General features: G+C 61.9%; 2 protein-coding genes across 3 annotated transcripts; one reads left to right on the forward strand and one right to left on the reverse strand.

Moving 5' to 3' along the window:
- Window positions 1-354: 354 nt before the first annotated feature.
- Window positions 355-6,458, forward strand: TSSC4 (tumor suppressing subtransferable candidate 4). 2 transcript variants are annotated; one of them, XM_037998839.2, is made up of 3 exons: window positions 355-3,348; window positions 4,872-5,028; window positions 5,109-6,458. In XM_037998839.2, the coding sequence occupies exon 3, from the start codon at window positions 5,212-5,214 to the stop codon at window positions 6,199-6,201; it is 990 nt and encodes a 329-aa protein (XP_037854767.1). In that variant the 5' UTR covers window positions 355-3,348; window positions 4,872-5,028; window positions 5,109-5,211; the 3' UTR covers window positions 6,202-6,458. The 2 variants fall into 2 exon arrangements, with proteins under 2 accessions (XP_037854767.1, XP_037854766.1); XM_037998838.2 differs by having other exon boundaries at window positions 5,189-6,458.
- Window positions 6,459-6,554: 96 nt separating this feature from the next.
- Window positions 6,555-25,901, reverse strand: TRPM5 (transient receptor potential cation channel subfamily M member 5). Its single transcript, XM_073007205.1, has 24 exons — window positions 25,785-25,901; window positions 24,942-25,122; window positions 23,811-23,977; window positions 23,003-23,186; window positions 21,187-21,251; window positions 20,826-21,017; window positions 20,375-20,477; window positions 18,589-18,707; window positions 17,800-18,150; window positions 17,588-17,728; window positions 17,396-17,519; window positions 16,750-16,895; window positions 16,193-16,305; window positions 15,849-15,941; window positions 15,469-15,727; window positions 14,756-14,874; window positions 14,257-14,389; window positions 13,988-14,162; window positions 10,323-10,476; window positions 9,662-9,843; window positions 9,236-9,368; window positions 8,594-8,666; window positions 8,106-8,172; window positions 6,555-7,610 (listed from the first exon to the last, which is right to left on the reverse strand). Exons 1-24 carry the CDS (start codon window positions 25,899-25,901, stop codon window positions 7,504-7,506), a joined length of 3,498 nt encoding a protein of 1,165 aa, XP_072863306.1. The 3' UTR covers window positions 6,555-7,503.
- Between the last annotated feature and the right edge of the window lie 557 nt (window positions 25,902-26,458).

Below are 26,458 nucleotides of genomic sequence, written 5' to 3' on the forward strand. Positions count from 1 at the left end.
GGTTGACCAGAGGGCGGGGGCGTCCGGCACGGGTGGGGCTTGGCTCTGTGGACTGTGTGGGCTCCAGGGTGAGGGGGTGGGTTGGGATCCCTGGTATTCACAAAAGAAGTCACTGTAAAATTTGCGGAGTTATTTATTCTGAGCCAAATAAGAGCACCTGTGGCCTCTGACACAGCCCCGGGTGGCCCTGAGAGCTGGTGCCCAAGGTGGTCCGGCTACTTGAATTTATACATTTTAGGGACATAAGACATCGATCAATACATCTAAGATGTATGTTGGTTTAGTCAGAAAGGTGGGACGATTTGAAGGGGAGGGACTTTCAGGTCATAGGCAGATTAAAAGATGTTCTGATTAACAATTGGTTGAGTTTATCTAAAGACCTGAAATCAATAGAATGGACTGTCTGGGTTAAGAGGAGGAGTTGTGGAGACCAAGATTCTTCTTATGCAGATGAAGCCTCCGGATTGTAAATGTTTCTTATCAGACTTAAAAAGGTGCCAGAATCTTAGTTAATTATCTCCTGGATCAGGAAATAGACCCTGAAAGGGAGGGGAATTCTCTATTGAATGTAGATTTTCCCAAGAGACAGCTTTGCAGGGCCATTTCAAAATACATCAGAGAAATATATTTTGGGGTAAAATACTTTGATTTATTTCAGGGCCTGCTGTCACGTTGGTATCTTATTGATACAGAGTCTGTTTTGTGAGTCTTAAGGTCTCTGTTTATTTTTAGGCAAGAGTTTCGCTCTTGTCGCCCAGGCTGGAGTGCAGTGGCGTGATCTCGGCTCACTGCAACCTCCACCTCCCGGGTTCAAGCAATTCTCCTGCCTCAGCCTCCCGAGTAGGTGGGACCACAGGAATGCACCACCACACCCAGCCAATTTTGTATTTTTAGTAGAGACAAGGTTGCGCCATGTTGGCCAGGCTAGTCTCGAACTCCTGAACACCCGAACTCAGGTGATACACCAAGTACTGGGATTATATGTGTGAGCCACCACACCCAGCCTAAGGTATCTGTTTTAATGTGAATGCTGGTCAGCTGTGCCTCAGTTCCCACTGGAAGAGGGTATAATGAGGCACATTGGGCCACCCACGGTCATCAGGGCCTGAACTAGCTTTTCAGGTTTACTTTAGAATGCCTTTGGCCAAGAGGTGTCCATTCGGTTGGTTGGGGTTGCTTAGAATTTTACTTTGGGTTTAAACCAGGGAGTAACTCCAGGTAGCAAGGGCCCTTTCTGGGAGGGTTCTCTGTGTTCTCTTTTGGGAGAGGCCCTGTGTTGCCTGCAGTCACTTCCACCATGCCCCTTGGGCACACGAGGAGCACACAGTGTCAGTAGGTTGGCAGGAGAGGTCGGGCAGCCAGGGAATGCAGTATGAGATGGGCTTGGGGTCAGGGCTGGGTATGCTACAGGACTCCTCCTCCTCCTAAGGGATGGCAAAGGATGGACACACTGCCCCCTCCCGAGCATTTGAGGGTCTCTGTCCGGCCCATCTATTTCCTGTAAGTGTTCCTTTGAAGAGCTGGTGGCTAAGGCCTGAGCCATGTCTCAAAGGGGCTGGAGGGGAAGAAAGACCTCGTCCTACTAGGGAGCACACCCAGCCCCTCAGCGGGCGGTGGTTGGAGGGTGGACAGGCTCTGGGGCCAAGCAGCCCCTGCGCTACCCGTCCTTTTCCCTGTGTCTGAGCTCCTCCAGCCAATGGGCTTGGTCTAGACTCTCCTATCTTCCCCTACATCGTGGGGTGGGGCTTGCTCTGGGTCAGGCTGCTTTTCCCTAGTTGCGGGGAGGGAGATGCTGGCACATTTAACTGACCCCTGGAGGAAATGAGTGCCTGGGAATTCATGTCTAGGGCTCCCAGCAGCCTCTTTGCAGGCCAGTTTGGAAACTGTCCCCAGCCCTGCATTTTAGGGGGTTACAGAGTCTCTCAACAGGCCCTCCTCCCCTGCTGCTCCCAACTTCCAAGCCTGCAATGGTTGGGGTAACAGGATGGTTCAAGGAGCCCCCTCTCTACTTCCACTATGTTCCCTGTGGGGAGGGAAGAGCAGTTTAAGGAATAAGGTATCCCAAAGGCGCACAGCAGACTAGGGGCCGAGGAGTGGGTCCTGCTTCCCCTCCTTTTCTCTAGGCTGAGCCACAGCAGGTCCTTGAATCCTATTTCCCAGCGGATGCCAGGACAGCAGGCCCTGGGGGAGTTCTCTCTCGAGCCTTTCAGAGGGACCAGAGGTCTAGCAGCCAAGGGGAACTCAGATTCCTTGACTGTGTGGGGCATGAACTCTCCCAGGTGAGAAGGGGCACAAGGTGCCAACAGGGCCCAGTGGCCAAGGGAGACGCGGCTTGTCGAAGGGAGAACCTGGGCCCTCGTCTTCCCTTTCAGGGCGGGCAGCTGACCTGCCCCCTGCCGTGGACAGGCTCCCAAGCATGGCAGAGGCCAAACCTTCCCGGCTGCCACCCACCCAGCCACGCTGACTTGGAAGCTTGAGCGTTCAGCGGCCTCCATCCTGCCCGGAAGGACCAGGGACTTGGCCCCGGCTTCCCCGCAGCGCCCTCAGGGGACGTCTCAGTGCCTCCCGGAGCCCGGACCAATGCACCAGAGCTGAGGGCCCAGAGGTGTCAGGGTGGCCGGGCAATTGTGTGAGGACGACGCCCCACAAGTTTGCGGCCAGGGCCCAGTAAACCCCTAGGGGTGGGAAAGCGTCGGCCCAGCCAGCGGGTAAAGCCCCCTTCACCCGTGACCCAGCGGCCACGACCCCGCGTCCTCATCTCGGGCTGGGACCGCCTCTGCGTCTGGCCTGAGCGGGACCCTGGGATCCCGGGGAGCCCCGCCTCGCTGCATTAACTAAGCCCAGGAGGAGCGACAGTTACCGCTTCCGGTCATGACCGGAAGTGCCGGGAACGGCATTCGTTCTCCATACGAGATGATGCACTTCCTGCCTGGGGCGGCCGCTGTTCTCGCGGTTTCCGGCAGGTGGCGCTGGGACCACGGGAAGCCGGCCCCGCTGTCGGTTAGCCGTCGAGCATTCTGGGAATTGCAGGCCTGGCCCCTCCTCTTCCTGTTCTTCTTGGTCAATTCCGGTCTTGGTTCCCCAACAAATGCCGTCGTTTCCGGGGCCGCTTCCGAGCCGGACCCAAGGGCCGGGGCGTAGAGTAGAGGGGCGGGCGCATGCGCACAGGGCTACACACCCCGACAGGCGTCGGGAGTGGCAGCCCAGTGCCTTGTGGGAGTTGTAGTTCTGCAGGCGCGGGAGCCGCGGCGCTCGGCTGGCAGAGCACTCGGTTTCCCAGAGGGCTGAGCTAGCCGCACAGAGGTGCGGCGCCGACTAAGATGGAGATGGCCGTGCATCCTTGAGCCGGTAGGTTTGTGCTGAGGGAGGACGGGCCACGGTGGCCGGCCGAGCCTCCGGAAGGTCACCGAGCGCAGCTTTAACACCTGAGCTCGGAGGCCCCGCTGTGCTCGCCGACCCCCGTACCTTGCGACCGGGCCCTTGGCACCCACAACATCCTCTTGAGGCCCGGACCCGGGCCTGTCCAGCCCGACTTCGCACCGAGAGCCAACTTGGCACTGAGAGTTCGTTTTTTCCCTGGCGGGGAGGTCTTGCTGGCACATAGAGTGGAGAAAGGCCGGGCTCTGCATTCATGTGGAGAAAGAGACGGCTTCCTTCAGCCTCCAGACATGAAGGAGTCAACTCTGCCCTTCCACTCATTGCCGGATCTCGCCGAGAACCCCGAGAACGGACTCGCGGAGTCCCTGTCTTGCAGCCCGATCCCCGCTCCCCTTCGGAGTGCCCCGCTGACCAGGCTGCTTCTGGCCGCGGCGGCGTTCTGCTGCAGAGGACGGGAGTGCGAATCTGGGAAGCAGGGGTCTGGTTGGACCTCCAGCTTCGTCTGCAACATACTGTGTGACTTGGGCAAATTATGTCCCCCGCCCCGTTCCTGCCAGTTTTAAAACGGTCATCAGTGTGGGGGGTGCTGGGTATCGCCTTTCCTTGGGGTGGCTTCTTCACTGAGGAGAGTCAGGCCTCAGAGGAATCGAGGTCCTTCCTGTGTTTGACCTGGTGGAGGGCACTGACAGTCCCTAATAGTACCCCTGACCCCATCCTTGTTGGGTGCACAAGACACAGGTCACCCTGGGCGGGCAAGGAGTGTTGGTAGCAGGGGAGGAGTCAGTGGATGGATGGCCGAGGACAGTGAAGAAGGGTGTGGATGGGCCGTCTTTTTTGCTTGGAAACGCAAGTTCTGAGGCACCTAGTCACTCTACCACTAAATGGGTACAGGAGGCAGCACTTGTCTGCCCAGCTGGAAAGGCAAGGTATGTGCTGAGTGTTACAGGAGGAAGGCCACTGGAGGTCGCTCCAGGAGCTGCGGGGATTTGCCTCTGCCTAGCAGGGCTGCTCAAGGTGATGGTTGACACCGCACTTTCCTGAGAGCTTGACCCTCAGATGCCAGGGCCTTGGCTGCAGATTCCTTGGGAGCTCCTGGGTATCTTCCAGCAAATAGGAGCAAACCTTTTCCCCGTGGATCAGGAAGGTGCCGGCTCTTTGTGGAGTACCAACTGCTCACCCTGCACAGCAAGCAGCTTATAAGTGGTCCTCCTGCCTGATCTCGGCCCTGGGTTTAAGCCCTGGGTGGCTGCACTACTAAAATCGCTTAGTAGCTCCAAGCTTGCCTGCAGAGGGTTGGCACGATTAAATGAGGTAACGAGTCAAAAGTCCCTACCCTGAGTCCTAGCCTGTCAGGGGCTCTGAAAACCCAGACTTAGGTCGGTCCTGCCGGGCACCTTGAGGGGTGACAATGTGCTGGCACTGGACACAACCTGTTTCACACATGTGTGCACTGGTCTGAGGTTGGTCCTCTCCCCCACGCCACCCACCTGCAGTTGAGCAGCTGAACAGCGGCGGTGCTGGGGCACTCCCAGGCCTGAGACGACCACGCCTGTGCCACTGAGGACCTTCATCAGGGCTCCGTTCACCTGGCCCACTTGGCTGTCCAGTCACACTCCAGTGTCAACCACTGGCACCCAGCAGCCAAGAGAGGTGAGAGGAGGGCTTGGAGGGGGAGGCGGGACTCCACCCTGTGTGGGACAGTTCTGTCAGTTGATTCTCTACTTGTCCAGGGGCAGTGGATCTGCAGGGGAAACTCATTCTCAATACTGTTCCTCCTGAGAGACAAACTTCCTGGGCCGTTTTGGTTTAGGTGTGGCGTGGCCCTGGGGACCCATGGCTGATGCAGGGACAGGTGCGCCGTCCCCCAGCGTGGAGGGCGAGCACGGGACGGAGTATGACACACTGCCTTCCGACACAGTCTCCCTCAGTGACTCGGACTCTGACCTCAGCTTGCCCGGTGGTGCTGAAGTGGAAGCACTGTCCCCGATGGGGCTGCCTGGGGAGGAGGATTCAGGTCCTGATGAACCACCCTCACCCCCGTCAGGCCTCCTCCCGGCCACGGTGCAGCCATTCCATCTGAGAGGCATGAGCTCCACCTTCTCCCAGCGCAGCCGTGACATCTTTGACTGCCTGGAGGGAGCGGCCAGGAGGGCTCCATCCTCTGTGGCCCACACCAGCATGAGTGACAATGGAGGCTTCAAGCAGCCCCTAGCACCCGCAGGCCAGTCTCCAGTGGAAGGCCTGGGCAGGGCCCGTCGGAGCCCTGCCTCCCCAAGGGTGCCTCCGGTCCCCGACTACGTGGCACACCCCGAGCGCTGGACCAAGTACAGCCTGGAAGATGTGACCGAGGTCAGCGAGCAGAGCAATCAGGCCGCCGCCCTGGCCTTCCTGGGCTCCCAGAGCCTGGCTGCCCCCACTGACTGCGTGTCCTCCTTCAACCAGGACCCCTCCAGCTGTGGGGAGGGGAGGGTCGTCTTCACCAAACCAGTCCGAGGGGTCGAGGCCAGACACGAGAGGAAGAGGGTCCTGGGGAAGGTGGGAGAGCTGGGCAGGGGTGGCCTTGGGAACCCTGCCACAGACAGGGGCGAGGGCCCTGTGGAGCTGGCCCATCTGGCCGGGCCCGGGAGCCCAGAAGCCGAGGAGTGGGGCAGCCCCCATGGGGGCCTGCAGGAGGTGGAGGCACTGTCAGGGCCTGTCCACAGTGGGTCTGTGCCAGGTCTCCCGCCGGTGGAGACTGTTGGCTTCCATGGCAGCAGGAAGCGGAGTCGAGACCACTTCCGGAACAAGGGCAGCAGCCCTGAGGACCCAGGTGCTGAGGTCTGAGAGGGAGATGGCCCAGCCTGACCACACTGGCCACTGCCATCCTGCTGCCTTCCTAGTGGGGCTGGTCAAGGGGCAGCCTGGCCACTGCCCAGCTGGAGTGGGAGGAAGCCTGCAGGCTGCCTGTAGGTGGCACTGGAGGCCCTGGCTGCAGCTCTGGGCAGCGTCCTCCCAAGCAGAGACCTGCTGAGGCTCCTGGGGTAGTGGGCTGGAAGCACTGGCTTCCTGGTGGGGACAATAAAGGTTGTGGGTCTTTCTCAGACTTTGTGTATATTTGGGCCCTGCTTACTCAAAGGGGTCTGTCGGCAGCAAGAGGTCCCCACACCTGACAGTGCTGGACCACTCGAGGGTGGCTGACACCTGCATCCCTCAACAGCAGATCACCCAGGTGACAGCAAGAGTTGGCAACCCTAGGCCTTCTCTAGGGCTTGTGGCTCAGTAGCAGGTGTCCAGCGAGTACCCTCAATGGGCCTGAGTGGGTCCAGAATCTGCCCTCCCCCAACCAAAGCCCACAGGATGCCATCAGCCCCAGGCCTAGTGCGGACCACAGCTTGGGAGGCGACAGGGAGATGACAAAACGGGTCTGGACAGAGGAGGCTGGGGTGTGAATGGGCAGTTGCGGGGCTTGGGCAGGTGTTTGACTGAGCCAGGGGTCCAGTTTTATCTGGGTGTTTTCCAGGCTCCACTGGAGATAAAGCAGCCACTGGCACCAACAGGGGCTGTGTCCTAGCGCCATAAACACCAGTGTATGCTGTACTGGCCATTGGGTGTTGGGGGGACAGCTGACAGACGCCGTGGGTGCCCAGCCCTGTCTTCCAGGAGCCGATCACCTGAGCCCCAAACGACCTTTTGGGTCTTAAGTGGCAGAAATTCTAACCACTAGTGTTTCAAAAAAAGATGAGTCTCTTGTCAGGCAACACAAGTCAGGGCAGGGGTGGGTGCAGACCCCACAGCAGCTGCTCAGTCTGGATGGGGGTGCTCCCCCGTCGCACCGCAGGGCCAGCTTTTCTGCAGTGCAGGCTGGTCAGTTTCCAGGTAGGGTTACGGTGGGGCACGTTTTCTGCCCGGGGAGTTGTGCCTGTCAGGGTAGACAGCCCCATGACACTGTGGTGCCCCCAGGGAGGCCGGGAGGGACAAGGAGCGGTTCCTTTGGGTGAGGGTCTGGTGAGGCACCAGGAGGGCCGTTGTCTGCTGGGGGGTCTGCTGCCCCCTGGGGGTTCCGCTGGAGGTCAGCAAAGGTCAGTGCACAAGACCCAGGGTGGCCTGCTGAGGTGAGGTGGCCCCACATATGGCAGGCCAAGCAGCTTAGGTGTCCAAGGAAGGCTGGCCAGCCCCGGGTTGTTCCTGGCCATCTAAACCCCCTCTGTGGTCAGAGGCCACCAGCCGGCTTCCCCCGCCACGGTGTCGAGAGCCTGCTGGGAAGGAAGGCCCCCTGAGCGGTGGGAGCCGGCAGGGCAGGCCCAGGAAGGGGAGAGGTAGCTGGCTCAGAGGCAAGGGCCAGGATGCCATGACTCTCAGAGTGAGTCCTCACAGGCCAGCCTGGGGAAGATGGGGAGCCCAGAGACAACCAGGCCTCCACCTGCACTCCTGGGACTAGGAAAGCAACTCCCGTGAGGCTGAGGGGCCCTTTTGCCTCCTGAGCAGGACAGCCTGGTAGGGCCTGTGCCAAGCAGAGCCTCAGGAGTCTGAGTGAACCACATTTGACCCTGGCCGAGGCCAGGGCTCCATCAGAGGGTTCCCACACCGCCCTGAAGAACCGTGTCCAGCCAAGGCCTCCTGAGACTCCCAGGCCAGGCAGGGAAGGCAGAGTACACAGCACAGCCTACGGCCCCCCACCTGCTCCCACCAGCTGCTGCAGGGTGGGTGCCCATGCCCACCCTCATCCCACGCTCCCCAAACAGGCTTACTCCAGGGGCTGCCACCCTGGGCCAGCATGTCAGCCACAGAGGACACGAGCACCGAGCAATAGTTGATCTGGAGGAGAGAAACATGTCCGGGAAGCTCCAGGGCGCTCAGGACAGCAGGGGACAGGCAACCTCCCCATCTTCCCTCTCCTGCCAGGGCCCCGCTGCCCCGGGACTCCTCCCTCTGGGAGCTGCCACTCAAAGGCAGGGGTGGGTAAGGCTCCCGTGAGGCGTGTAGAGTGAAATGCGAGGGGTCATGAACGTGACACCCCTCATTTAAGGCTGTGGCCTCTCAAGTGGCAGGGTGGGAGCAGGCACGTGTGGGGACGACCCCCTTCCCCAGGACCTTCCTCCACCCACTGGGGTGCTCCTGTCCTGGCTCTGGTCTGGCTCATTTCTGTGAACGACCGGGCAGGGCTGTGGGCAGGTCCCAGTCGCCCCACGCGGCCACCCGCCTCCCGTCAGGGAGAGGAGCTCCGGGGCTCGCTTGCCTGTGACTCCAGATGCTTGATGCGTTTTTCTTGCTCCCTCAGCCCCCCGAGGTACTTGGCAACGAAGTCCACTCTGCGGCAGGAGCAGGCGGGTAGCTGTGGATGGCCACGCAGCACTCCACGTGTGGGGAGCCTCCCCATCCCCTCAGGCCTCCCTGTGTGCCTGAGTCTGGGTGCCCTGGCCCTTTCCCTTCCCCCCTCATGCCCAGATCTGGTGGCACCAGGACCCCTCAAAGTGCACCTGGCGCAGGTACAGAGCGCTCTGTGCCTTCCTGGTAGGGCTGGGGTGCCGTCCCTGCCTGGGCATACCACCCAGCAAGACGGTACAGGGCAGGCAGTCGGGAACAGGCCCCTGGAGCCAGGGCTGGAGGGAAGCTGGGATGAGCAGAGTCCCACTCCCAAGACCACAGCAGGGAGGGCGCCACAGTCACCGTGCACGCTCCCTTTTCGCCTGGCCGGGCATCCCAGCAGGGTCCTGCACAGGTCAGGCTGGAAAGTGAGGCCCTTGGGCTTGGCCAGGGCCCTGCCCCTACCCGTTCAGCTTCGGCTCCCCAGCTCAGATCCTCTGTCACTGACGCCAAGGGCACATCCCTGCTTAAAGGCAGCCCGACACCCACCAGTGATCAGGACAGGCCCCCACACCTGTTGGCGGTTTTCCGCAGCACCTCCCCCTCGCTGTCCCTCTTCCGCTTCTCCATCTTGCTCAGGAAGTTCTCCTTCTGCACTGTCTCCCAAGTGACGACCTTCTGGTCCAGGGGGTCAGGCAGGTCTCTCTCTGGGAAAGCGGGGCGGCAGTCAGCATTACTAGAGCACATGGGCCTCAGTGGCAGAGCCCAGGCCTGGTCCCGGGGCGAGGTAGGCCAGGCAGGAGTGAGTGGGGCGCAGCCAGCGGATGGAGGGCGAGAACAACCCTGTGCAGGGACAGCCAAGCTGCAGGAGGACGGGCTCAGCTGTGCCAGCCTGCACAGAGCCCAGCCGAGGGCCCACGGGGCTAAGGAGGGGTCCAGGTCTCTCCAGACCCGCCTCCTGCGTACAGCCCCGCCCTGGGACCCACTGCCTTGGCCTCACCCAGGTGCTCCCGCTTGTGCTCCGCCTCCTTCTTGAAGACCCTGCGCAGGGCCAGGCTCAGGTGGCTGAGCAGGATGAAGGGCGGGGCCAGGGCGGGGCGCTCGTGGTACTCCACAATCAGGTTGTAGCGCTGGAACTTCCAGAACATGTCTGCGTTGCCCTGCACCACCTGGAACGTGTAGCTGCAGGGGCACAGCCGAGCCGTCACCTACCGGCTCCCCACGCCCACCGGGGGGACGCATCCCACCTGCACCCAGATTGCTGTTGGGGAGCCCTTTTTGAAACCGAGGCCCAGCACTGCTGCTGCGTTGCCTGTGGGGTGTGTCACGAGGGGCCGAGGCCCAGCACTGCTTCTGCACTCTCCTTGGGTCTTCCCCTGTTCGCTCTGCTCTCCTGGACAAGCCCAGAGTTCTCGCCACAGCACCCGTCCCCCAAAGACCCAGGCCCTGCTTCCTGGGACCAGGAGGGCGGCCCACAGAGTTCGAGGTCTTGGGCAGGCAAAGCCCCGCAGTCCGGGCTGTGCCGCCTCCTATCTGCCCTGGGGCACCAAGCCCCACCCTCTCGGCGCAGCAGGTGGACCTCGAAGGAGGCGGTGTTGGGGAATGACCCTCTGCTCCCTCCGCTCCAGGGCGCTCTCCTCCGGGGGGTTGGGTGGAGTCACCTGAACATGGCGATAAGCAGGTTCATGAGCAGCACGTTGGTGACCAACAGGAAGGTGACCAGCAGGAGGATGACCAGCCAGTTGGCGTAGAGGCTGGGGCAGGATGGCGAGTCCTCCAGCAGCAGTGGGTGGGTGGAGCAGTTCACACGGGCTTCTGGAAGGCAAGGGTGCCGTGGGGACCACCGTGGGGACCAGACCAGGGGCAGCCACAAGGGCGGCCTCAGGCAAACACCCTGAGGTAGAGAGCTTAGTCTCAGTGTTGAACCCAGGGGACACAGGTGCTAGTTAGGTGACCCACTGTCCCAGTTCACCCAGGATGGCCTAGGTTTTAGCACCAAAACCCCCATCACAGCAAACCAGAACCAGACGGATGGTGAGCCCCACCCTGGGTCCCCTCTGCCTTGTCTGCTGGGCTTCCACCAGGGACTGGAGTCAGCCAGGGCCACAGGCCCTGGAGGTAGAGCCAAGACCCCCGGAGGGATGGAAGGTGGGGGACAGAGGGGTCATGGGACACAGGTTTCTGCCGGTTGTTGCGTGTGTTAAAACCTCCACCCCTCATCCCAGAAAAGCCTCTGCTGTTGAAGGTTTGGGGAAGCTGCTGAGGAAAGGGAGATGGGGTCCTTACTGCAGGACGTCTCAGAGCCGTTACAGCACTAACCCCTGTGATCATACTCCAAGCTGGGGAGTAATTCCACCACCTTTCCAAACTGTATTGGGCCAGCAGGCTCCAGACAGGGCTCGCTGCAAGCCCTGAGGGCACCGATCCCACACTGGGCCACTCAAGTCAAGAACATTCTTCAGGCAGTGCACTCTGGGAGCTGGCAGGCTGAGCTCCCTCGGCCCTGGGCAGAGACACCCTGGAGGGGCAGCAGATCTCACTCCAGTCCCTTAAAACCAGAACCTCACACCGGCTTCTTCATTGCAGGGCTCAGCCTTGGACCCCCACCCCACCCCAGCCTGCAGGCCAGGAGGAGGGAGGAGGGAGCCACAGTGGGAGTCAGGGTGCACAGGGTCCCAGCCAGAGGCCAGAGCGTGCCTCAGCCATCCAGGACCACATATCCCCTCCATATCCTAATGGGAGCTCCGCTGTCTCCTCCCTCCCCAGCCCGCACGCTGGGTTGTGTCTGTGTGAGCCTGTACATGTGTTTGGATGTGCCTGGCACACATGCTCATGTGTGCATCTGTGTGAACACACTGGCACACACACGGGCACATTCAAGTGTGTCTTGGTGCCTGCCAGCTCCAGGTTGCTCTGTGGTGGGTTCTGGGGGTCTCCCTGTTCCCAGGTTCCTGCCTCTGTGCCTGGGTCCTGAGCTGGAGGGGTCCGTTCTCCTTCCTGGGGTGAATTCCTGCCTTGTTTCTCCCGAGTGAGTTATTGTGACACATTGGCCCGTGTGTGAGTTATTGAGTGTTTGTGTGTGCACTGGCAGCCAGCGAGCACCAGCCCTCCCCACGCTCCCACCCCAGGCCTGCCCCTCCTCTGCCCGCCCTGGCCACCTCCAGCCCATGAATCTGTTCCTGGGCAGACTGATGACCCCTCTTGTCCCTGCACTCTGGAGGAGCGGGCCAGGGCCAGCCTGGAGAGCCTGTTTGTGAAGCCGTAAATCTGTCTGATAAAAGCAGCTCTGAGGAATGAGACCCCCACACCCTCCCCGACTCTGTGATTTGGGAAGGCGCCACCAGGCCGGGCTGGAAATTAAATTGTCCCTGGGGCCTGGAGCCCCAGAGAACAAGCTCATCACCACAGTTCAACCCCAGCTCCAGCTTGGCACGAGTGCAGAGTGGGGCAGGGGGCTGTCCTGGGCTCTGAGGAGACCTGCAGGCTGTGCAGAAACTGTCTGAGCCTCAGTCTCCCTCTCAGCCCAGCATGTGTGAGTGACTCTCTGCCCATCAGCCCAGCATGTGTGAGTGACTCTCTGCCCAGCAGCAGAGGGGCTCACAGTGAGTGGCTGGGTTCAGCCTGAAGGGCCCAGACATTTGCTTGGCGGCTGAACTGACCCCAAGGAATTGCAGCTCAGAGAGGGGAAGTGACACATCTGAGACTCAGTGTGCGGCCGGGGCTGGCCCTGTTGTAGGTGTTTCAGCACAGGGTTCTGAGATCCCAGCAGCACCGCAGACCTCCCTGAGAGAGCCCGGCAGCACCGCAGACCTCCCTGGGGCAGCACTCGGAGCAGGCTCCTCAGGAGTCTGTTTCCCGCCTTCTCCCATTGACAAGGAGGCTATGGCCAGGCCTGTCTCCTCATACGGTGTCTGGGACTGGCCCGCCAGAGATGCAGCCACTCAAGAAAGGGGGGACCCCCAACCCTGCCCCGGCTGGAGGCGCCTGTCTAGAGCTCCTCCTGCCCCGAGGGGCCCTGCGGACAGGGCAGTGTTGGAGACCATATGGTGAGGGCGAGGTGGGGTCGCAGGCAGGCAGGGTCTGGTTAAACTAATGGCCTGGAAAATGAATGCCTGTGATGAGCAAACACCAAAATGTCAGGAGGGGCTGCGGGGGCTAAGAAAACAGCCCAAGGAAATGAGCCGCGCTGGGAGAGGCGATTTCCATCACGGCGTCGCCCACGCCTGTCCCGGAGGCCTGTGTTTGCTCCGGTCTGGCCGTCATCCCATCAACAAATATTTATCGCAGATCCTGAGCGCCACTCCACAGAGGTCGGGGTCAGGCCTGGGCAGCACGTTGTGCCATGACTGCCCCATGCTGGGCAGCCCCAGCCGCCTGACACCGCCTGAACAATGTTTCCAGCACCTTCTCTGCTGGATCTCCAAGCATACGGCACCCCTCGAGGGCCCCAGGGGCTGGCTGGCTGCTGGCCCACCTTCCCATAGGTGTGCGTCCCCTCCCAGGTCAGGGCTCCTCACTGAGTCCCAGCCATCCCAGGGGCCTGCACAGGTCCCTGCCCCATCCCTGAGCTTCCCCATCCCTGAGCTTCCCACCAACCCATCAGCACAGAGGCCCCCATGGCCAAGCGGCTCTGTCCCCCCTTGCCCTCCCCACTGCACTGGCTTATGAAAAAGATTCCAGAGCCTCCACCAGCCCCAGCCAGCTACAGGGGTCGGCCTGGGGACAGCCACAGGCACGGACAGGCCACACACACACGTTGGGGTGGGTCCCCAGGAGCAGCCAGCGTGCCTTTAGGAGTGGTCGCATGGTGGAAGGACGGCATAAGGGCTCTGGTGGGTGGGTGGGTGACGGGGCACCTAGGTCAAGCAGGGCCCTGTGGGAGAAGGGCAGAGGCCAGGGGCCGTGAGGAGAGCCGGAGGGCCCAGACCCAGACGATAGCTGGGACAGCCTTTGGGCCCACTCTGTGCCCTTAGTGACTGCCCATCCCTTCGCCCCCAATAGACCACCCCCAGAGCAAGACTTGCCGCTTGGCCTTCCCAAGCAGGAGGCCAGTCCTGGCTGCCTTGGGGTCTCCTTGTGTCTCCTTCCCAGCCCAAGGCCCCAGGTCGGGGCTCCGTGACTGGAGATGCCTCTGCCTCGGGAACCAGGCCTGGCCCTTTGGGGTGTGGGGGGCCTGGGGACCAGGCCTCAGCCACTTTTCCCATCTCTGCCCCAGTCTGGGGTCTCCCCAGCCCCAGCAGACCCCTCTGGAGAGACTCGTGCCCAGGGCTTGTGCACACAGGGTTTCATTCGCTCCCCGCCCCACCCCCGCTGGCTGTGTGCAAACCATCGATCTCGTCCAGTGGGATCTGCCCAAAGATCTGCAGGTAAGGCCGGTAGAGCACCCGGCGGAAGATCCACTCCAGGCGGCTGTCGTGGGGGTGCAGCAGCGCCTGGGTGGTGACGCCATAGGCCACAAGCCACACGCTCAGAAAGAAGAGGAAGAAGAAGACGTCCTTCATCTCCACAGGGTGGGGCAGAAAGAGAGGCGTCAGTGGCCAGCCAGGGACCCGGGCAGGGGCTGTCTGTCCCTCCAGGGCCAGGCCCGGGGCTCACCATGCGCTCCACCACGATGATCTTGGGGCCCAGCTGCTTGTGTACGGCAAAGATGTGGATCAGCCGCAGTGTGAACACCATGAAGTCCATGGCGAGGACTGTGCGGCCAGCCTCAAACGCCAAGGGCAGCATCCTGGAGGGTGGGAGGCTGATGTGGCTGCGGGGCCCAGAGAGGGGCAGAGGCTTCCCCAGGGGCACACAGCATGCTGGGTGTGGGCAGGGCCAGGGCCAGGCCAGGACTCCTGAGGCCCTGAGTGGCTTCATCTTTTGTTTATTTATTTTTAGCAGACAGGGTCTTGCTCTGTCACCCGGGCCGGAGTGCGTGTCGTGATCACAGCTTGCTGCAGCCTCAAATTCCCTGGCTCAAGTGACCCACCCACCTCAGCCTCCTGAGTAGCTGGGACCACAGGTGCCACCACCACGCCCGACCTGAGTGGCTTCATCTGGAAGCCTGCCCACAAGCCCCCCTGAGGCCACACGGCCTCTGGGCCCCACAGACCTGCAGGTGACACCCACGATGAACAGGAAGATGGCCACCATGTCACACTTGTTCCAGTTGTCCCCCACATACAGTGTGAACTTCTTCAGCAGGTGTGTGTCCTCATCTGTGAAGAAGCCCTGGGAGGGAGGCAGGCAGTCCACTGAGAGCTGTCCAGGCCCCCTCGCTGGGGACAGCCCTACCTGGCCAAGCTCAGATCTGTAAGGATCAGGGTTCAGTGTGCCATGGGGATCGGGGTTCCATCTATGACCAGGGCCCAGGCTACCAGTGGGACTGGGGGTCCACTGAAGCTATTCCAGGGCTGTCTGGGGACAGAAGCTGAGGTCAGTCTCCACTTGGAGTCAGGGCTCTTTGTGCCCAGAGTCTAGGGATCAGTTTATTCAGTGTCTGGACTCAGTCTGTGATACAGGTCAGGGTTCAGACTCTGATGAAGGAGACCATGGTCATGCTCAGTCTGGGGCAGGGATGAAGGCTCAGTCTGGAGCAGGGCTCAGGGCTCGGTCTGGAGCAGGGTTCAGGGCTCGGTCTGGAGCAGGGCTCAGGGCTGGGTCCTTGACCAGGATCATGGCCACTGGTGACTGGGAAGGTGGGAGGCCCCATGCTGTTCTTGTTCTACAGATGGGTAGCCCCACCCCGAGAGGGTAGGACCCAGCTTAGGTTGCCCAACCTGAAGCTGCAGAGTGGAGGGGACTCAAGCTAGTGTGGCCACCTACCTGCCGGATTTCCTCCAGCACCAGTGTAAAGACCCAGAAGTAGAGAGTGACCTCGGGCCCTGAGGGTCCCTGGGGGGGCGGCCTGAAGTCCAACAGCAGGACATAGGTGAACAGGAAGAGGAAGGCGAAGTACATGACCACATTCCCCAGGAACACAGTCACGGGAGCGCCCCAGAACTTCCGCCAGCGTGTGAGCAGGAAGACAGCACGCGGGCCTCGGCCACCCTGAGCCCTCGGCGCCTCTACCATCTCCTCCACCCTGTGCCGCAGAGAAGGCCGCAGCGGTGAGGCTGGCGCCCAGCTGGGTGCCCCACCACAGTCCAGCCTCCCAGCCACCGCCCGCCGGTCCCCTCCACCCTGCCCGGCCCTCTGCCTCGCACCGGCTGTGCAGGCCGTACAGCAGACTCTTCTCCGTGTCCAGGCTGTCCAGCTCCTGCAGGTCCTCCAGGCCTGTCCTCAGGGAGGCTTCCTCACTGCAAGCACAGGAGAGCTCAGGGCCTGCAGGAAGGACTCCCAGAGGCGCCTGCGTGGCTCCGGGCGCTTGGCCATCAAAGTGCCCACTGGGTGCAAGGACTGTGGGGAGTGGGACCTGCAGGGAGTCTGGACTTGGGGGCTACAGAGTCAGGCTGCCACCAGCACCAGCGAGGCCCAGGCCCTCCCTGTGGTTCCGGCACATGCACTGGTGCCTGCCCCAGCCAGCAGGCAGCCCACAGGCCTGACCCACCTGAAGGTGATGAGGTTGGTATAGACGAGGGCGGGGCAGAAGAAGGCTCCTAGCAGCCGCAGAATGGGCGTGCCCGCAGCCATGTCCCCCCACCAGATCCTGGTCAGGAAGGCCTGAGGTGAAGGCAAAACTGTTGGCTCCACCTCTGCCCCTTCGCCCAGGCTATGCCCTGCCCCAGGAATGCCCAGGTGCCTGGCCCACGTGAGCCCAGCCTTCCCTCCTGGAGCCCCCATCCTGGTGGGGGACGTGCTCCTCGGGACGCTCATCGCAGGGGTGTGGGTTGAGCTGCTGTGCCCTTCACTAGGGAAAAGATTGGGCTTGGTGGTTGGGAAGGACTGAGAGGAGGAAGTGGCACTTCCGCTGAGCCCAGAGGCAGGAATGTGCCTGGGGAGGAAGCCAGGGGGCGCCTTCCAGGAACAGAAGCCCCACCCCACTCCCCTGTGCTGGGGACGGGAGTGACAGGGCAGCCGCAGGCTGCGAAGTCAACTCAAGCTGGGCCCAGCTCGCCCGCCAGCCCTGCCCCCTAGCAGCTCTCCCCCAGGCCAGCTGGCACTCACCTGCACGCCATCGTGGGCAAAGAAGGCCTTGGCGTCAGCCTCGGTGGCCAGGTGCAGGCAGGTGGTCTTGCTCCAGCAGCGGTTCCGGCGCACCAGCAGGGCGAAGGCGAGGTCCTCACTGTTGCTGTAGCACTCAGAGAAGAGGTCTGCCCCCGGAGACCCTGGCCGCTAGGACAAGACACCGATGCCCGGCCCCCAACGCCCCTCCTCCATCCCCCGCCCAGACCTGGGGTCTGTGGCCGCACCCTGCGTTCACCTCCCAGGGCCCAGCCAGGCCTTCTGCCCCCGCCTGGCCTGCTCTGGACCCTTCCTGACCCTTTGTCCTTCTCTGGCTCTTTCCCTCCCCCAGCAGGATGAGGGGGCCTCCGCCGCCCTGAATGTCCCTTGTCCCGCGGCAGGGCCCAGTGCATGCCTGGGGCGTGAGGCTCTATCTTCCTCACCATGTGCCCAGCGGTCCCACACTCAGGGTCTGGGGCTGCCTCCACCCTAGGCAGAGCCGTCTGTCCTCTCCTACAGAGGAGGCCACTGAGGGTACCTGGAGCCCCACAGCGGTAACAGGCGGCCCTGGTGAGGCCCAGGACCCTTTGTCTGACCCTCTGTCACATCCTCCCCCGACACGCGGGCCTGGCCCCGGCCGGTCACTCACCCAGGGCCAGCTGCTCGTACTTCGCCTCGCGCATGGCTCGGGCTGCCTCGGCCTCCGTCTCCAGGTGCGACATCTCTTTGAGGATTTTGCAGGCAGCCAGAGCGGCTGCCACACCTTCCTGGCCCTAGGAGACCCGGTCTCAGGAGGCCGTCCCTCCCCCGCCCCCACGCTGGACCCGCGGCCTCGGCTCACCATGGCCCAGAAGTAGGTGGCCATCTCGTGGCGGTTCTGCAGCACGGCCCACAGGAAGAGGTCCCGCCAGGGGTTCTCACTCTTCTGGTTCAGGTCCAGCAGCCACTTCTGGCCTGTGGGTTGCTTGGCCGGGCCCTTCTCCTGGAGGACATGGGCGTCGGCCTCCCACTGTGGCCCTTGTCTCACCCCCCGTTCCCTGGAGCCCCGCTCACCGCCTTCCTGCGGCCCCCTGGCCGTCCGTCCTGGTAGAATCCTCGGCAGGCGTCCTGCAGGAAGTCCTTGAGTACACGGGAGACCTCATGAAGGGAGAAGGCGGGTGGCCCCGTGGGTGGCTCCCGGACCTGCTGGGCACCCAGGCCGGCCAGCGTCAGCCGGGCCTCCTCCTGCTTCCGCTGCAGCAGGTCGAAGAGCAGGCTCTTGGGCGACACGGAGCGGTAAAGCTGCTGCAGCCGCCCATACGTCAGGAAGTCAGCCACGTCCGCGCCGTTGTCCACAAAGAGGCGCACAAACTCGGGCTTGTTGCTGACCAGGGCGTCCACCATCACCTCCTCCAGGTCACAGGACTTGGTGGCCATGGGAACCCAAGGGAAGGGGGGCAAGAGAGTGAGTGAGAGACAGGAGGAGGGGGGCCCAAGGAAGGAGAGAGCAGGGAGCACGGGCACCCCATCCCCAGGGCCAGGTCACGCAGACCCTCGTGCTCTCCTGCACCCCAGCCTGCTCCCTGAGTTGGGGCGGGCACAGAGGGGCCAGTCGTGAGAAAATGCTGAGGGTGTCACGACCCCCTTGGGCTTCGGGGACAGCTGGCACCCAGCCGGCTCTGCCTGGGCCAGCGAACGAGGCAGAAGCCCGGGCGGAACCGTGTGGCCTGGTCTTGCCCCGGACTTTGGGACAGTTGGGCAGAATGGGCTCAGCCAAGCAGCCCGCAGGGTGCAGGAGCAGGCAGCGTAGGCAGCTTGGGCAGTGCCAGGAGGGGGAGGCGGGTGGGCCAGACTGGGAGGCACCTTCCACTCCACGTCCCCATTGAAGATCTCACTCTTGGCGATGTCCACGTGGTCCCAGGCCACGGCCAGCTTGAGCTCATCCAGATAGTCCTGAGGCTCCTGGCTGTGGCTCTTGCAGGCTGTGGGCAGAGCAGGCAGGCACTGGCGAGGGTGAAGCTGAGGGCCTGACAGAGCTGGGGCACAGGGTCCCCGAAGGTGGGCTGCCTAGAGACGTGGAAACGGGAGTTTCATGCTGGGACTTGAGGGGGCACGTGTGCCACTTCTGAGCACCAGCAGGAGGCATAAGACTTTGTGCAAACCGCAGGAGAAGGCGCACTGCCCTGGTCTGTGTCAGCATGGCCCATCTGCTCCCATGTGAGGCACCTTCCTCGGCCGCAACGGGGGTACCCCAGCTAACACCTGGGCCTTGAGGCCACTTCCTGGATGTTGTCAGGGTAGCATGCTGGGCCATGTTTCCTCTACGGGCAAGGGCATTTGACCATGACTTGGTGAGGTCACCAGGGTCACTCGAGGGAGGCCTGCAGCACCTGGGCCGAGTGTGTCTGCTGGAAACCGCCATCCTTGCCAGCCTCAGCCTCCACAGTCGTAGACCCCATAAGACTACGGTACCTCTCTCAGGCCGCTGGGACCAAACTGAGACTCATGAGAAGGGGTGGGGGAGCTCCTAAACAGGGGGGTTCCTAAACAGGGGGGCTCCGTTGACCTCCTTGTCCTGGTGAGGTTGCTAAATCCCGAGCTACCCGCAGTCCAGACACCCTTCCCAGAGCGGCCCCTCACTCAAGGTGTCCCCAGACCCTGCTCAGCAGCGCCCGTCCCTGCTGGGGCTATGTCTGCCTGCCAGCAGCCAGCCCTTCAGCACGTGTTTGTCTCCAACAAAAAGTACATCAAATGCTGATCGAAATTTTCCATCAGCGGGTGAACGGATGCATCAGCCAGTCTGTCCACAGGCTGGAACCTGACTCTGCCTTACAAAAGGAATGAAGCATGAAATGGTATACGCTGCAACACGGATGAACCGTGAAACCCTCCCACTCCTGCAGGGAGCCATGGACACGAAACGCCCGTTGGCAAATCCATAGAGACAGGAAGCAGATCGATGGTTCCCAGGGGCTGGGGGAAAATGGGGAGTGAGTGCCAAGGGGTATGGGCTTCTTCTGGGGCGATGAAGGCTTCTGGAATTAGATAACAGTGATGGTTGCCCCACCTCGCGAATATACTAAAAACCACTGAATTGGCCAGCGTGGTGGCTGACGCCTGTAACCCCAGCACTTTGGGAGGTCCAGGTGGGCAGATCACGAGGTCAGGAGTTTGAGACCAGCCTGGCCAACATAGTGAAACCCCATCTCTACTAAAAATACAAAAAATTAGCTGGGTGTGGTGGCGGGCACCTGTAATCCCAGCTACTTGGAAGGTTGAGGCAGAAGAATCTCTTGAACTCGGGAGGAGGAGGTTGCAGTGAGCCGAGATCGTAGCACTGCACTCCAGCCCGGGCGACAGTGCGAGACTCCATCTCAAAAAACCAAAAACCAAAACAAACAAAAAACAACCTCCCCCGCCAAAAAAACCCCACTGAATTGAGAGCTTTAAGTATAGTTTTAAGCTGTGGTAAAAAAACACATGTCATAAAACTTGCCAAATACAGAGAGATGCATGAATCACGTGTCATCTTTCCCGGGAAGGGACAGGCGGGCGAGCGTCCCAAACGGCCAGGCTGCTAAACCCCAAAGTGTCTCCAAGCATGAAGCCGCCTGATGGTGCCTGCTGTGCCCACCCTGCCCGCCCTCACCTTTCACCAGCGCCTTCAGGATGATTGTGTCCAGCTCCTCGGAGCCCTCCTGCTCAAAGTCGTACACGGTGAGCAGGTGCTGGTGTGAGGTGATGTTCTGCAGCTGGGCACCACAACAGAGCCCCGATGGGGCCGCCTCAGCCAGGACAGGGGCAGGGGCAGGGGCAGGGGAAGGCTGTGGTCGACACCAGCGGAGGCACAGGCAGTGTCCCCAGGTGAGCCTTGCAGCCTGCGTGCCCACCACCCACTGGGCCCGGCCCGGGACCACCCGCAGACCAAGGGGCTGCCTGGGTCCCTCTGCTCCCTGTGGGCCTGAAGCGAGAGGGGGAGGGGGGTCCGGCAGTCTGAGGTGGGGGGAGTCGGCTGGAGGCTGCATCAGCAGGGGCTCTCCCAGAGGACCAGCGCCACCCAGGGAGGAGGGTCGGGAGGACGGAGAGGGAGAAACGCATACCAGCTTGGTCCAGCGAACGATGTCCTCCCAAGAGAAATGCTCGCTGGGAAACTTCTCCTTAAACTGCTTCTCAGCCACCCTGGGCACCAGGAGGTGGGGCTGGTTCACCAGGGCAGCGAGCACATCGGCGATGCCCCCCGAGCCCGCCAGGATCAGCCACGGGGCAGCCTGCTCCACGGCCCTGGAGATCCTCTGAGACGGGGAGGGAGGGGAGAGTGGAGCCCAGATCATCCCGGCGACATCTGGATGCAGGTGTCAGGGGGGCCCCCATCCCTTCCAGCCCCGTCCCAGGGATGCCCAGAATCCACCAAACCCCTCCACAAGGCTTCAGCCAGCCAGGGGGCCTCAGCCAGGCCCCTACCTCCAAGGTGCTGGGATCACCATTGACCAGCAAGCAGAGCACAGGGATCTCGATGCTGCCAGTGCCTGTGGACAGGGCACCCGTGAGGCCTGAGGACTCTCTGCCTGGGGTGACCACCCGGATCTCAGGCTCTCAGGCCACCACATTTTCTGGTCAAAAGCTAGCTCTTCTGAATAAAGTGAGGGCTTCGTCTGGGCCATGTGGCACAGGCCGCTTATTACAGCCCCTGCCGTACGGGGGCCAAGGGCTCCAGTTCTAACCCCCGCTGCCCAGCACGCGGACTTTGTGGCAAGGGCTGGCCTACGGCTGTTAAAATACAAAGTGACATGGAGGAAATGGAGCCCCCAGCCCTGCAGGTGCGCCGCCACACCACACACACTCATGCTGAGCGTGGCAGAGGCAGCATCTCGACCATCGAGGGAGCTCTGCTGGGCGGGCTGCTCCTGACCGCTCAGCAAACCAAAGAGGTAAGGAGGGAGTCTTCATGTTTCTCCCCCAAACAGAAGCTGCAAATGAGACTTCTATATGTGAAGCCCCCAGAGAGTCCTGGACCTGCCCCCGTCTTCTGTGAGGGAGCGAATTGACTGGAGGTGCCTTAGAATCACCCACAGGGAACTGAGCTCCCAGGCGGGCCCCTGACTTTGAAAGGTGCCTCCTGATTGAATCTGGAGGATAAACCAGACCTGGCTAAACGGTGCCCGGGCCAGCAGGGCTTCCGCAGAGCAGAGCAGGACCCTCTGCCTGTGTCCCCAGAGTTTGATGAGATTTTGTGTTTTCATTTCTAAAGAGTGCTCAGTTGGCCGGGCACAGTGGCTCACGCCTGTAATCTCAGCACTTTGGGAGGCCAAAGCAGGCAGATCACCTGAGGTCAGGAGTTCAAGTCCAGCCTGGCCAACATGGTGCAACCCCACCTCTACTAAAAAAAAAAAAAAAAAAAAAAAAGCCGGGCATGGTGGCACATGCCTATGATCCCAGCTATCCGGGAGGCTGAGGCAGAAGAATTGCTGGAACCTGGCAGCTGGAGGCTGCAGTGAGCTGAGATTGCACCACTGCACTCCAGCCTGGGGGACTGAGTGAGAGTCTACCAGAAAAAAAAAAAAAAAAAAAAAAAAAAAAGGCTCAATTGGCCTTGCCAAAAAATTACGGCAGCCCGAGGCCCTGACTCTCCACCCCACCCGGCACGGGCAGCGCTCCCACCCCACACGGCAGCCCGACGCCCTGACTCTCTGGGCCATCCGGAGAACATTTCCCGAAACTGCCCACCCAAAAACTGCCCACAAAAAACCAATTTTTGTTTCTAAATGCTGTATATTGTTCATAGATGTTATAAATAATTATATGCTTTGTTTATGAATATTATTTACACACTAGCATTTTCTTAGTAAGTCCAGCTTTTGAAAGTGCGACTGGCCAGAGGTGCCCATTTCTCGGGTGACGCTGCCCTCTGGTGGCAGCGTACCTCATGCCTGGCGGCAGGAAGTAGCCCTCTTTCAACTCACGCCCCAGAGCCTCTGACCACGGCAAGGCCCAGTGAAAACAGAACTGCACCTGCTCTGGTGGGAATGTCACTGCCCAGCCAGACCCACTCTATCCAGCTGTGCCTCCTGCACCACCCTGCCCAGACAGCTCCTCCTCCCAGACCCCCACGGCCCAGGTCTCGGTGCCCAGGCATGCTGGCTGCGTTCTGCCTGGGAAGCCCTCCTCCTTCTCCCTGGCGGTCACCCCCACACTCCCATAGGCGGGTCCCTGGATCCCCACTGGGTCCCAAGGCAGTTGGCCACCGGCAGCTTTCCTGGGTGGCTGGGGCGGGCCTCACCCCCATAGCCTGTCCTCTGCTCCGAGATGTGCTTCTCCAGTCTGAGCTGCAGCTCCGTCAGCCCATCGCCCTTCCCCGGGGGGCCTGGCTCCACCAGGATGAAGTGGGAGAGGTTGCTGTCCAGCGAACAGAGCGGCCCCTGGCTGCTGCCGTCATCCTCGGGGTAGTGGACAGGAATATCCTCCTGTGCCCATTCAGGGAGACGAGGCTGAGCCCTCGGGAGGCAGCTTGGGTCCTGCTGCGGGATCCTCCCTGCCAGGCCATACACACTACACTATGGGGCCCTGCACAAGGCTTCTGCCTAAGCCTTGGTTTCCCCACCCTTCAGACAAAAGGAGGGACCAACAGCTGGGGCCCGGGGACCCTCCTTCAACAGTCAGGGGCAGGGGCGGTGGGGAGCGGGTTCTTTTAGACAGAGCCATGGAGACAGCCGGGGCTGCCGGAAGCTCCTCCTTCCCGACTCTAGGGCTGGCGTCCAGACATCCACCAGGGGCTGCCTGGGCCTCCCTCGGCAGTGCCTTAGACAGACCCCAGCATGGGGGACGGAAGTTGCTTGTCCAGGCTTGGACAGGGCTTGGGGCCTGGGCCCACGTGGTACAGGAGGAGGGGAGGGCCCTCACCATGCTCTACACTGGCCGTTCCCTATGCGGTACTGCCACCTGCCGGCCGCATGCTTGCTCTGTCTGATCCCTGCTCCTCCTCCAGCCCGAATCCTGTCTTCCCAGAGCTCTCTGCCCGCTGCCCAAACCCTTCTGAACCCCTGCCTCCAGGCCCCCAGCAGTCGTGGTGCTGGGAGCTGGATGTGCACCTGGGCCTCCTCCAGAATGCGGCGGTGAAGGACGCGGCTCAGAGAGGCCATGCCGACGGCAACCACACGGGCCTTGGTGGATGTGCTGGCCAGCGAGTGGTCGCGCACGGCCTGCCCGATATGCCGGGCCAGGCCCACGTGGAGGGCACTGGTCAGGATCCAGGCTCCTGTGGGGACGGAGGAGGGGCTCACTGTGCCGCATGGCCGGATCTTTCCCAGTTGGACCCACGCCCTAACACCTGGCCCAATCAGCAGCCAGTTACCTGGGAGCCAGTGGTGGGTGCTGGGGAATACCTCAAGGTGGGGTGGGGAAGCCGAGGCCCAGAGAGGGCAAGACAGCCACCCAAGGCAGGGGGCTGGGCAGCAGTGGGACTGGCTGGGCCCAGAACCTGTGAAGTGGCATCCCCACCCCGCCTGGAGCACACATGCTGGGGCCCAGTCCTTCCTCTGGGCTCCCTCCGGGACAAATCCGACACAGCTCTGCCCAACCTCTGGGCCAGAATCCCAGGATGTTTTCCCAAATTTTTACAAAGCCCTCAGCTGTGTCTGGCTGGAAGATCTCTTTGAGTTTGCCACAGTCATTTCTTTAGTGAGGGTCCCTGAAACCTCAGGCCCTTCTCCCGGGTGTTGCATAGGCCAAGCTGCCTCAAAAAAGAGCCCAGTCACTGGACTCTGGCCCCTACAGCTGGCTGGCCCGACTACTTCCCCAGGGGGTCCCACCCTGTATATACCGGGGTGCTCTGGTCCCAGGTATGTGGGAGCAGGGACATCTCATAGTGGAGGGGGCAGCTCTAAGGAAGGGCCAGGCCCAGCTCGGGGAGGCCCTGGTCCAGTACGTAGGCACTGCTGCACCTGTGGGTACTGCAGAGGACAGGTGGGCAGTTTTGGGAAATGTTCTCCTGATGGTCCAGAGAGTCAGGGCCTCGGGCTGCCGTGTGGGGTGGGAGCGCTGCCCGTGCCAGGTGGGGTGGAGAGTCAGGGCCTCGGGCTGCCGCGTGGGGTGGGAGCGCTGCCCGTGCCGGGTGGGGTGGAGAGTCAGGGCCTCGGGCTGCCGCGTGGGGTGGGAGCGCTGCCCGTGCCAGGTGGGGTGGAGAGTCAGGGCCTCGGGCTGCCGTGAGGGTGGGGGCTCACCTGTGCTCTGAGCCACCTTCACCAGCCCCTTGCGCAGTACGTCCCGCAGCCAGGACTTCATGGTGAAAGGCTGCTCCTCGCCCACAAGGGACACCACCAGATTGGGGGCCGGCAGGTGCCACTCAGCAAGCAGCAGATCAAAGAGCACAGATGGGGCCACTCCGCTCAGCACCCGTACAAACTGCAAGGCGGGGCTGCAGCTCAGGGCTTTCGGGGCACGGGGCACGGGAACTGCTGGGCATTGGGGTGGGCTGGACACAGGAGGCACTGAGGAGGTGCTGAGCATTTGTGGGCTGGACATGGGGGGCACTCAGCACTGGGGAGGTGTTGGGCATCAAGGGGGCTGGACACAAGGGGACACTGGGCACTGGGGAGGTTCTGGGCATCAAGGGGGCTGGACACGGGGGCACTGGGGAGGTGCTGGTTCCTGGTGGCAGGTAGCAGGAGGAGAGTGGCCCCCAATACCCCTTTTGGGACAGAGCCAGTCCTCCTTTGGCCTGCCGTGTGACCTGGAGAGTCCTGACCCCTCTCTGGGCCGGCATCCTCCTCAGTGAGCTGAGGGCACTGGTCAGAGGTGGAGCCTTGGATGCGCTTAACCTTGCACCTCCAAATCTCTCGGGGAGACCTCAGGGGTCCCAGTTATCGCAGGGAGGTAGGAGGCTGGCCAGAGCCACTCCTTCCAGCTCTGGAACTCTGCTTGTCTGGGGGCTCTGAATATGGCCCCAGGGGAGCAGACCCCAGGGGTGAGGAGGACCCTGGCACTCAGCTTCCAGGGAAGGAAATGGGGGCTCATGGGTTCCAGGTCAACACAGACATTGCCCGAGGCCTGGGGACTGCCCCTACCTTGCCTCGCTTCTTCCCAGACCCTCCAAAGTCGACCTCGCCCCTGCGCAAGCCTAGCCCGTGCCGGTCTTCAGCATCCCCGGGGCTTCCGGGACGGGGGCCTTGGACATCCTGCATGACGGCCTCTAGAGATGCAGGGATACCCCGGCCCTTGAGGGCTGGGAATGCCCGTCCTCGCCTCCCTCCCCTCAGGGGGCGGGTGCTGCCTTCCCCTAGGAAGCCCCTCTCCAGCCGACATGCACAAGGAGACCTGGGGACTGCCCCAGGCATCTCTGCCCCAGGGACCTTCTCTCCAGCCGGGCCCTGCCCAGCGACCCCCTGCAGCTCTGTCTCTTGCTGTAGCACCGCCCCAACCAAGCTCCTTTCCAGGTGAGGATGGGATGTGTGGGGCTCTGCCACTGGCTCCTGGTTCCTCTACTCACCCCACTCTGGGCACCTCAGGTCAGCCACACCTGCAGATGCTTCTCCAGAGGCCTTTTGCAGGGATGACCTGGAAACTCTGGAAGACTCAGCAGAGGCCTTGCAGCCCCCTGGCCACACAGCCCACTCACTCCCAGGACAGGGATGCAGAGCCCCTGGGTGCACCTGGGCAGAGGTGAGAAGGTGAGGCAGGTGCCCTCAGCTCAGGTGCAGGAGGTGGTGTGGACAAGGGACCACCTTCCTTGCCCAGGAGG

The sequence above is a fragment of the Chlorocebus sabaeus genome, chromosome 1 (assembly GCF_047675955.1).
Source record: "Chlorocebus sabaeus isolate Y175 chromosome 1, mChlSab1.0.hap1, whole genome shotgun sequence".
Lineage (NCBI taxonomy): Eukaryota > Metazoa > Chordata > Mammalia > Primates > Cercopithecidae > Chlorocebus > Chlorocebus sabaeus.

Bases quoted from the DNA above. Each gene is read 5' to 3' on its own strand.
- TSSC4 (XM_037998839.2), top strand. From the start codon at position 5,212: ATGGCTGATGCAGGGACAGGTGCGCCGTCCCCCAGCGTGGAGGGCGAG.
- TRPM5 (XM_073007205.1), bottom strand. From the start codon at position 25,901: ATGCAGGATGTCCAAGGCCCCCGTCCCGGAAGCCCCGGGGATGCTGAA. The intron at 20,478-20,825 runs GTATGCGTTTCT...TGTGGTGCCCAG, and splicing joins TCGTTCGCTGGACCAAGCTG to CTGCAGAACATCACCTCACA. The intron at 9,369-9,661 runs GTGAGGCCAAGG...CCGCTTTCCCAG, and splicing joins GCACAAGCGGGAGCACCTGG to AGAGAGACCTGCCTGACCCC.